The following is an 11,744-nucleotide window of genomic DNA, read 5'->3' as shown; positions in this document are numbered from 1 at the left end:
GAGGTATTACTCAAGTGACTCTAGTGTTCAGGCTGTACACAGCATGGAAGACTGAGCTGTTCTTATGTCTTCATCATAACAACATCTAGCACAGAAACCTGTTCCTGTCATAGTCAGACAGCAGCTGTGTCCTGTGCTAACAGCTCATCACTGATTGTCTCTGGCACCAGTAAAGAGTTGATCTAGTCATTAACCCCAATGATGAAAAATAACTTCTATGGTCCATGACATTCCTGCTAGACGGGAGGCTTAAAGAAGAAGGTTTTATTACAACCTGGATTTTAGTTCTGGAGTTTGGGCTATTACTTCTATTGGTTATGCTCATGTCCCCCTGTAAAGGGGAAAATAGAAAGTAAAACACGGACACGATGTAGCTGCAGTCAGGTCCAACGTTGTAATGGACGAGCGTAAGCCACATGTTTCCCTACACAGTCCAAACGAGGTATTAGCAGTCGAAAACAGATCAGCAAATCACAACTGGTACTTCAAATGGGAAACAAATGGAAATAAAGAAATACTGCAAAATGTAATTTCAAGGGCTTTTTCCACAAAATCTTATAAAGGTAAACTAGACAGCATTTTAAAAACATATAGTCTTTTTTATCTTGTTTATCTTTTAAGCCTCTTTCATCTGAAAAGGTCAGAGCAATGGATTACCGACCTACACATCATAGTGCATTTTAACTTAATAAAGTTTTTCATGTGTCATATTTTTAACCAAGCAGTGCAATGAATTGCAGTATTTTAACTTAGCAGTTTTAACTTTTCCTTTTTATGCACATTTTGAAGTATCCTTTAACTTATATATTCCCATTCAATGTATTCAGAAATACAGCGTCTTTATTGCTATTACACTAACACTGTGTTCACCAAAGTACCTTCAGTGGGTGTTGACATCCATAAAAACAGGTGCAACAAATATGAGCAGTCACATGGTGAAACAGGTTGGAAACAAGCCAACAGTTTAGACTATCCAGAATATCTAAAGCCTTTAATTAAGAAGTCAAAATGAAAGTAAGCTCATTTCAAATGTCAGTAATGATCCCTCATTGGTCTGGAAAACTACTGTAAGTAGCACACAACGTTCACTTTATCCTGTATAGGATGCTACAGAACTAAATGGTTTTTGCCAAATACATTTAGAAGGAAACATAATTGCTGAATGGCCACCTTCCTGTTTCGCTCATATTGTGGGACGTTGGTCAAGGCAAAGTGAACAACTTTGATACCAGAGAGCAGGATCCGAATCCTGAGGCCCATGTGTGGTTAGATGTAGGCAACCAAAACAAAGAACATCTTGGGACACGTATTCCAAACGTGTTATTAATATGTTTATAAGAAACAAAAAAGCAGGTTGGCATTACATTACTCTCTAAATGTATTTGCTGTTGAAAATAAGTAGCATATAAATGTACAGTAGGTACACGTTCCATCCAACACTTTTATATTATGAAATGTAGTGAACATTGCCGCCTCTAGGGTTTTTTAAGGCTGACCTATATTCTCGTTTCAAACATGTCCGTACCTTTAACAGCCAGTGACAAGGCGTTTAATACTTCCAGATGTGCTAACTTACCACCTCAACTAAATAGTATTCTAAAAAAAGTTGGATGTAAAGAAGGTGCTATCAGTGGTTGGAGAAAAGACAAAGCCTAAAGGCCTGAGCCTAATGAGCAGCTGTGTGGCCCTCATTAAGAGTGTAGAGCAACCGCTGGTCCTTAATGAGCTTCTTCATTAAGAGCCATTTGGAAGGGAAAGGTCTGTAAGGCAGCCAGACTCAGCCCCCTGAGCACATGGGCAGGCTACCCCCATCAAGGGAAACCATTACAAATACACTAAGTCACTGGATGACAGGGTACACGTGTTAGACTCAACAGATTAGTCCCTAATTCAATCTCACTCCTCACTGACACATCGCACACTTAGTTTCAAAATTCAGATATCAGTTGTTCAGTGTGATCCTGACACACCATGAACCGTTCATTTTAATTCAAGAGAGGATGTGTGCCGTAAGAGCTGGTTACCTAAAATAAATAAAAAGATTTATTCTGGAGGAAACACTCAATACGCATAATGATGGCATTGACTTTTGAGATCCCTTATCTGTAGCCTTGCTATTTTACAAGGAGTTCAGTATGGTCTGATTTTGTAGTTGATGTGGTATGTTTTTGTTCATCTTTAACTACGCCCCCCCCCATACCCCTTTTAGAGCCCACTAAATTGGTCGCCTGTGACTGTTTCATCATGTTCCAGTTCAACAAAAATCAACCAATTACCGGTATTGTGGCTTCAACCTTTATTTTGCTGTCCATCTATCCAGTTGATATGATTCCTCTATTTTGTGGTTAGGGCTGAACAAATTACTCCCAACATATCATCAATACAGTCTTATCTGAGCAGTTTCTCCTGCCTGGGTGCTGGTCTGATTTCTTATTTTCGTGCAGCCTTTGGGCCATAGAGTTGTGAATAGGGTCAAATGAAACCCAACTGGACAAGTTAATCACACCATATCTGTGGTTTATCCCATAGGTTGCAGAGAAAATGCTCACTCTTATCAATTCTGTCAGTCGGGGTCACCTTCCGAACCCTGATTATATGCTGCCAAATTCATTGCGCCCCACTGTACCTATGCAATTCTATGCACTCAGCATTCTTCTGTCATTGATTGGCTGCTTGTGACAGTGCTGAAAGTAATGTGGACATTGCCACTGATCAATAAAAAAAACGTATGTGTGCAGAACCTAGGAGGCACTTTGTAATGAAATCAATAGCTGTGCTTGGCTTGTGGCATTAAGATCATTGGCCAGGCTGTTATTTAGTCATTGTTGTCCTACACCAGCAGCATAACCTGGCTACCATAAGAAATCAATGGCAGCATATCGCAGCAGCATCCCAATTACTGGCAGTGCTGGCGAGGAATCAATGCAGCTTTTCGCCATTACTACCCCTTGTGGGAAATCACAGGACATTTATTTTTCTTGGGGAATCTGCTGCACAAAGGATGACGCCTGGCTGCTGATATTTAAGATCCATCTGAGGCGCTTAGCTTCCATTTCATTCAGGCGGGACTCAGATTAGAATCCTGCAGCAGAGTGTGAGTAAAACATGGAGAAAACCCCATATTGACATGATATGTGATCATAATGTATTGATCACTGGCAGCTCGTGACAAGAAAAATAATCAATTTCAAATAGTAAACTGGTTGCTGCAGAGAAATTAAATGTTACTGCCAGAAATCATTTCTCTCCAACTGACAGGCCCACTGTTGGCTTCTACTAACACATACACACAGACCAGACAGCCACAGTCAAACACAAGGTTTGTAGGAATGTGTATAGCATGAAGTCTTCATCTGTGACATTCTTAATCAATAATAATGATATTAATAACAACTTGCTTCTTAATTGATTTGCTATTTTTTGTAAGTTGAATCATGCAAGAAATAATATACATTTTGTTGTGGTTTAACTTATTTTATTTTTGGATTAACAAGATACAAGTATCCAAGGGATGACATACTTAAAATAAATATACTCGAATCAATACACCTACAATAACAATGAACATCATAATAACGCTTTGCACTAGTCACTGTGCAAAAGTTACACACCATGGAAACATTGGCCCTGACTGTGTCTCAAGGAGCTTGAGAATGAAACATAGCTTTAGCATTGGCATGCTAGCAATTTTCCTTTTTTTTCTCTTGGCTGGTAGTGAAAGTTCAGTCCCCTATCAACACAGGATGCTTTCAGGCACAGTATTGAATGTAGGTCACCAGCATTGACATTGCCCAAACACACAAAAGGAAAATAGACTTAAAGCGTAAAAAAAAGGCTTTGAGTCACGATAACGCACGTACAGGGTGAGTGAAACACTAGCCTGTGTAGACAGCTCTATTGATTAAAACAAAATGTGTTCTGTCAGATACGCGTTAGAGAGACAACTGAAAAACGCAGCTGTAGCAACTCCTGTACAGATGAGCCTTTGCAGCACCGAGTAAAGGAGAAGTGAGAGGAATTGAGAAAACTAACATCATCTGTGAGTGTGTCACCTGTCATTAGCATCATGCCTCCACATGTATCAGCATGTCAGATCATGGAAAACATGCCTTGGGCTGAATAGAGACATTATCAACATTCTGCTTTTCTTAAGCAGATGCTGCTCACTCACAACTCCACATAACAGACTGCGACTCCTCTCCCCAACTGGTATATACCCTCCCAGCAAAGTGAGTGCACTGGGCATACTGGGATGTGACAGGGAGAGGGGGCTGCTGAACACGGAGAAATAACAAGCTTGGTCTCTTTATCAGGTGTTTTGCACACTTTTCAAAGCACCTCATGCATGGCTCTTTGTTTAAGTTCAGACAGTGTTTTAAGCATCTGGCTCTCAAAAAGTGACACATTAGATTAAAGGGAAATGACAGCAAGGTTTGAGACAAAAGGGATCTTGACTTTATGCAGGAGAATTTTAGCAACAGTCTGGAGACAGGAGTTCACTGAGCTTTGATGGAGGGATGAAGATCAGAGAGGAGAGAGGCTGGCTGCATTGGAAACAGCAGTGGAATACATTTATAAAGTGGATTTTATAATGATGATTTTGTGTTATATTTGAAGGAGGATTCAGGGAGTTGCATATATACTAGTCTATATCCACGAATTTCTGGATTGTTCAGGTACCGCCGGATGTCCCTCTTTCTGGCCGGATGTCCCGTCACCTTCCTCTGTCTTTGTGTTGGCGTTCTAACCTCCGGTGGATTTGTGAGGACTATGGTTAACTGCTCCTCAGATCTCTGCAGGGTAAATCCAGACAGCTAGCTAGACTGTCTGTCCAATCGGAGTTTTCTGTTGCACGACTAAAACTACTTTTGAACGTACACGTTCCACCAAAACAAGTTCCTTCCCGAGGCTGTTTTGCAGAGGCACCGGGGCTCCGTCCAGACGATTGTGATTGGTTTTAAGAAATACCAATAAACCGGGAGCACGTTTTTCTCCCATTCCAAAATGCTATGTGGACTAGCCAGACCCTCTTTTGCAGTGCTGTGGAGGAAGCTCTGGCAATGTGAGACTACATACTCAACATACAAACTCAATTTTACTCAATCAACCTATCTGCAGCATTGAAGAACTCTGATCTACAATGTGAACAGAATTCTGTCCCTGGTTACTGTGTCCAAATGGTTTTAACTGATATTTCACCGATTTCAATCCAGCTCTGTGCTCTGTGATGCCACAGTGCTAACCATTGGGCCACCATGCTGCAATGCATGTAACTCTGTGGGGAACTAGACAATGGAGAACGTTCAGGTAACCGTGGTTCTCTGAGTGTAGAGACTATCTCTCTAGGGCTCGGATACCAGCTCGGTTCCAATCAGTGTTAATCAGTGAACCCATGCATACCTGGGCCTTTTATGCCCTGGCATGGGCCATGTAGTGGTGTGTTCTTAAAGTGATATCCACGTCTACTGCCCCCAATTGGTCAGTTCCCATACATACGGTACATACTAGTATTAGTAGTATATTGGTCTAGTACATACGGTATGGAATATGTACAGTAACTGTGTGAAGAGATTAAGGGTGTCACGATTTCGATTTTAATTCGAAATCGACCGAAATTAAGTTACAATCTCGAACTTTGAATTAAAAAATAGAATCATCTATGCTGCCACGCCCCCATGTCATGTCCGCTCGGCTTGCCAAGCGAAAAAAAACAAACACGTGTTGAAGTGCTGCGAGTCAAACTCCTCTAATTTAGCTACAGCCAGTCAAAAGATGGCATGGCAACTGCAGATGCTGGAGACCCATCGACAGAACTTGAACCCCCTCCTCCTTGTGGAAGTATTTTGGATTTCCAGTGAGTTATGTTGACAATGTTTGCGTTGTCGACAAAAAAGCCACAATTTGCAAGCTTTGCTATGTGGGTGTACCATATTCTGTGTGTTTTTGCTAGTGGAGTTTCCTTCTGCTTATAGCTTAATCCCGACAAAACCGCACGGTTGAATTTCAGCCTGCATGCACGTTTTGTAGCCTAAACAGAGCAGCTTACATTGGTTATATTGGAGAGAGCAACAAGTTAGCGGACTGCCGAGTCGCCCTCTCTGCTCTCTGTCTGCTCAGCTGCTAAGACCGCTGTGCTGGCTCGATGGTGTTTTAAGCCCCCAACCAAGCCTTCAAGGCAGCGCTGCGACCGTCATCTTCAAGGCACCTAACCCTAACCATTGCCTAATCCTAGTGCCTTCCAGGCAGCGCTGCCTGGAAGACGAAGTTGGGCGAATTACTGAAATGATTGGGTCTTTGTAAATTATAGAGTGTGGTCTAGACTTACTCTATCTGTAAAGAGTCCTGAGATAACTCTTGTTATGATTTGATACTATAAATAAAATTGAATTGAATTGAATTAAAACACCAAACACCGCTGTGCTGCGAAGCGTCTGCCCTTTTTACTTTATTGACAAATTGTCAAGTTTCCAATTGACTGAAAATATAAGTTATTGTTACATTATGTTGTTAATACATGTTTTAAAATTGACAATGTAGTGTGGTACATTGTTAACAAAGGTCAGATATTATATTGCATAAAAGTCTAGTCTAAAAATGGCATAGCAATCTGTGCTTTAAAAAAAATAAATGTAAAAATTGAGAATCAAATCGAACCGTGACCTTAGAATCGAAAATGTAATCGAATCGAGGATTTGGAGAATCGTGACACCCCTAGAAGAGATAGTTTCTTTACTCATAGAACCAAGGTTACCTTGTAACCAGATGTTTTGTTGCTGCAGCAGTTGTAGTTGTCCCGCCTCCTGAAATTCTGGGTGAAGGGTCAGTTTGTTTTTATGCAACAGACCCAGACTTGCTCCACTTCTGCAGTCACCAAAGAACGTAAGTTAAGCTGTTAAACTATAAATGATGCTATATATTTTTGACTATCATATATATATAATGATGTATACTTCTTTAGAGTTAGTTAGTTAGTTAGTTACATCTTACGGAGAGTATTTCATTCTCCACTATAGGTATAAGGCACAAGTACACACTTTTAGAATGATACTAATGCTACACTCTTGTCGAAGTTTTGAAGATTTGTGGCAGCTGAAAGTTTAGTTGTTTTGTTTAGGTTATTTCTTAACTTTGCAGAAACAGAATGTTAAACTAAATTGCGTCTCTTCCTCTCAGTTGTAAACCAGTAGAGATGGCAACGCTGATGGAAGATGAGGTATTTATGGCTTTCAGCACCTATGCAGCTATTGTCATTGTGAAGATGTTGCTGATGGCGCCCATGACTGCATACTACCGCATGACCAGAGGGGTAAGTAGCAAGCCTTCGCATCTGTTAAAACAAGTCTGATTTACATTAGTTTTATATGATTTTATAGAAGGTCCCAGGGTGCGTTTAGACCAGAATGGAAAGTCCTGTTCACAGCCTAACTGAGGCACACGCCAGGTTGCCAGGTTGTAAAAGATTGCCGAGAAAGAAAAACAAAACGTTTCTAAAGGCAACCAATTAAAATGGAATCACTTAATTAGATGTATTTAGTATGTTTACTAATCAGTTTTTTGCATATTCTCCTCATGTATTTGCATTATGAGATTATAATATGGTACCTTTTCATCTAACTTCTGGTAAGGGTAAACACTGCAGACTTTGAGTCAATGCATGCATTATATATTTTCTATATGATATGTATGTGTATGTATTATATTTAGGCTTTCTCAAACGAGGAAGATGTGGCCCTGAAGCCTGCAGAGGAGAGGAAGAAGCTGCTGAGAACCCATGCAGATGTGGAGCGAGTTCGAAGGTGAAATGATCAACCCCCTAAACTTGAAGTTATGGTTTGATACACTGGTAATACTCAAACTCAATTCAGTTGTTGCATTAAAGATTTCTGGACCTAAAAACAGAGTCACATTCTAGAAAAGGCTGAGAAATCCTAGTTAAGTTTATTATTAAGAAACTAAATAAGAATGTAATATAACACTTGATTCTGATTGGTCAATCACAGCACTCTATCGTCTGTTAAATCTGTTTAACGGACTGTTGCTACGTATAACAGACCGTTGCTAAGTATGTTGCCATGGACGGTCATAGACACTGGCAGACCATTTTTAAATCAATAAAATCGATTCAATATTTGTGCTTCTAATTGCAGAGGTGTGGACCCAGGTCACATGACTTGGACTCAAGTCACTAATTTGATGACTTTAAACTCCACTGGACAAAATCTGAAAAGACTTGGACTTTAACACCAGTGACTCATGACTTCACTTGGACTTGAGCCATTTGATTTGATAGCACTTGACAAATTTCCCCAAACCCAAAGATTAAAAAGTATGATATTTAAATTGTGTTTTACAAATAAATAAATTTCTGTTCCTTTCCTGAATCTACTAAAGCTATTAAATCCCAGAAACTAGCTTTTAAAGTAAACGGCTACACACTGCAATCTGCTAACATTATAGCAGTGAAATTGTGGTAATAAGTAACAGAAGAAGCACAACCCTGTGGGTGAATAAAACATCAATGTTGTTTTTTTATGCTAAGTGTTTTAGAACTGCTCCAAACAGCTCTATTGTAGTCCAGCCTTTTCTTCCGTGATGAACGTGCGTCACTTTGTAACACACATTATAATGCTCATCTAGCTGTTAGTGTGGCACGCCCTCATACTCTGCTTCTGACTGGCTAGTAGTCCTTACCTAGGTACTGTCAGGGCACGCCCTCATACTCTGCTTCTGACTGGCTAGTAGTCCTTACCTAGCTACTGTCAGGGCACGCCCTCATACTCTGCTTCTGACTGGCTAGTAGTCCTTACCTAGGTACTGTCAGGGCACGCCCTCATACTCTGCTTCTGACTGGCTAGTAGTCCTTACCTAGCTACTGTCAGGGCACACCCTCATACTCTGCTTCTGACTGGCTAGTAGTCCTTACCTAGCTACTGTCAGGGCACGCCCTCATACTCTGCTTCTGACTGGCTAGTAGTCCTTACCTAGGTACTGTCAGGGCACGCCCTCATACTCTGCTTCTGATTAGCTAGCAGTGCTTACCTACTGCGCATGGTAGATGGAACAGAAGTGAGATGTCTCACTCTGTAGCTAAAACAGAGAGCTCAACACACAGGGTGAAAAGAGGAGCTGCAGCAATGTGCAGTATAACAAAAAATATGGTGTTTTTTGAAAATTAAACCATGTAAACCTATTCTGGTGCAACCACTAAATACAATTATGAACCTGAAAATGAGCATAATGTGAGCACTTTAATCTATTTATTTCATTTAGACATAATAAATTATTACAGTATAACCATTGCTGTGTCAGTGTTATTAAGTTCAGTAGCATGTGATAAAACTTCAAAAAATAAATAAAAAGGCATTCATGATTGTGCAAATTAAATGTATTATTACTCTGTTCACATTTGAAGATTGCATTATGACTTGTTAAGGACTCGAAATACAGTGTGTGACTTGGGACTTGACTCAGACTTGCCTGTCTTGACTTGGGACTTGACTTGGGACTTCAGTGAAAAGATTTGACACTTACTTGTGACTTGCAAACCAGTGACTTGGTCCCACCTCTGGCTAATAGCAACAGTGCTAACAGAGCATGAGTTAGCTCCATGGTTAGCTCAGTCACCAGTGCCACCTGGCTTCATCCAGAGAGCCGGGCTCATCAGCGCTAAAGTTAACTGTCCCAACCGAGACGCAGGCGTCATCAGCAGGTAACCCCCGTATGTGTAGCCATGTAATATGCCGTAATAAGCCAGATAATGTAGAGAGAGCCGGTCATTATTGCAAAATATTGCAGGACATCTTGAATTAGCCAGAGGGGGTTCAATTCTCAATAGTAATAAAATACATGATCCTTTACATTGTATAATCAATGTAAAGAATCCTTATTGGAAAGATTATTAATTTTCAGTTTCAAGACTTTCCATGGACAGTATGGTATGTTGTAAATATGTAAAACAAGTTGCCACATGTCCCATCCGATACTGCTAGATGTTATGTGTTATGTGTTTGTTGTGCAGGTGTCACCAGAATGACCTGGAGAACATTGTTCCCTTTGTGATGGTCGGCCTGCTCTACGCGCTGACTGGACCCGAGCTTTCTACTGCTCTGCTTCACTTCCGCGTGTTTGCCGGCTCTCGGATCTTCCACACCATCTCGTACGTTGGCGCTCTGCCTCAGCCCAGCAGGGCCCTGTCCTGGACAGCAGGCATGCTGGTCACCTTCTCCATGACTTACAGGGTGCTTAGCACCGTTCTCCTCCTTTAGAGACAGCATTGGACTCTAATAAAACCTTATCTGTTTGTTACTAATTAACTCTTGCTGCAGCTATCTATGAGCTTGATTATTAAACATCCTTAGCACTTATGCTTTGCATTCCCTGGAACTATTTTCATTAGCACTGTCAAACGATTAAAATATTTAATCGCGATTAATCGCATTGATGTCATAGTTAACTCGCTTGGGTTTGCGTTAACGCCGTTAATAACGCGTTTAACTGACAGCACTAATTTTCATAGAAAATGTATTTTTAATAAACCTTTTTATCAACTTTGTGTCTGGGTAATGACTTCTCAAGGTAATGGAATGGAACAAGTGCTAAAACTCAATGTGACTCTGATTCACTTAAGTACAGGTGTTCAATCTGGCAATGGAAAAGGTCATTCATATACAATGCTTTAAAGGTGAAATCCACCCAGTTACTTCAAACATAACAGTATGTCTTATGCAGTATTCAGACACTTCAAATGAAGCCAGCCAAGATAAGAATTGCGTTCATTTTCACTTTAATACGGTTGGAGTACCAGTATATGTAATGTAATATATACCTGAGGCTGAATTGTTACTTCATTGGCAACCCCTAATAGTAAGTGTTACTTCAGCTCAGGGCAGATTACAAAACCCCAGGATGAATGCCAGGAAGTCTGCTCTTTGGAACTGTTTTTGCTGCTCACGATGACTGTGCAAAAAAACAAAGGAAGATGAACACAACGTCATGTTGGACCACAATAATAATTGAAATATATCTACTCTTGCACTTCATTTCATTTCAGCTTTATGTACTTTGTTGTGCTGGTCCCTGTATAAATCTACGGTGAATGACATGCTGGGCCAGTTGGTCCCCCCCCCCTTTAATCCACCTGCAAAGGATATTAGGATAATGTGAACACAATATAAACCAAAGCTTCAGCATCTAAACACTAGATATTGAAACAGGTCTTTTCTAATACAGTAATGATGAAGGACATGCTTCAGGATGTGCATGAAACACACTGACTTGTTAGGGGTTAGGTGTCCAGGTCATCTAGCCTGGCCTCGTCTGCTTTTAAATATTGGCCACTATATCTAATAGCATAATGCAGATCACAGGTTAGCTTTCTTTCTGTTAGGTTATTAATTGAAATATTTAAAGTATGATATAACTGAGATATGTTACACTGACATGTTTGAGATCATAGTAGCATTAAATATGTATGTCTGTTGTTCTCCAGTGATTTCTTACAGAGAGAGAGAGAGAGAGAGACTTTTCTCCCCAGGAAAATGCCCCCCACAAGTTGTTTGTTCAAGCAGCAGTCACTATCCATCTTAACGTTTACAGTGGTGGCGCCCTCCAGTGGCCGTAATAGTTATGACAGGCGCAAAGCAGGAAGTAATTTTTTTATGATTTCTTTTGGGCATTTTGGCCTTTATTTGACAGCTGCCTGACATGCAGCAAAGTGCCATGGGTTGGACTCCAACCCTGGCTGT

General features: G+C 40.5%; 1 protein-coding gene across 1 annotated transcript; it reads left to right on the top strand.

The window, feature by feature from the left end:
* The first annotated feature begins 6,771 nt into the window (after positions 1-6,771).
* Positions 6,772-10,547, top strand: mgst1.2 (microsomal glutathione S-transferase 1.2). The gene is made up of 4 exons (XM_078243010.1): positions 6,772-6,879; positions 7,174-7,306; positions 7,705-7,796; positions 10,019-10,547. The coding sequence occupies exons 2-4, from the start codon at positions 7,190-7,192 to the stop codon at positions 10,263-10,265; spliced, it is 456 nt and encodes a 151-aa protein (XP_078099136.1). The 5' UTR covers positions 6,772-6,879; positions 7,174-7,189; the 3' UTR covers positions 10,266-10,547.
* The last annotated feature ends 1,197 nt before the right edge of the window (positions 10,548-11,744 follow it).

This window comes from Sander vitreus, chromosome 23 (assembly GCF_031162955.1).
Source record: "Sander vitreus isolate 19-12246 chromosome 23, sanVit1, whole genome shotgun sequence".
NCBI classification, from domain to species: domain Eukaryota; kingdom Metazoa; phylum Chordata; class Actinopteri; order Perciformes; family Percidae; genus Sander; species Sander vitreus.
The sequence above is the reverse complement of the archived record's forward strand: the minus strand, read 5'-3'. Positions and strand labels throughout refer to the sequence as shown.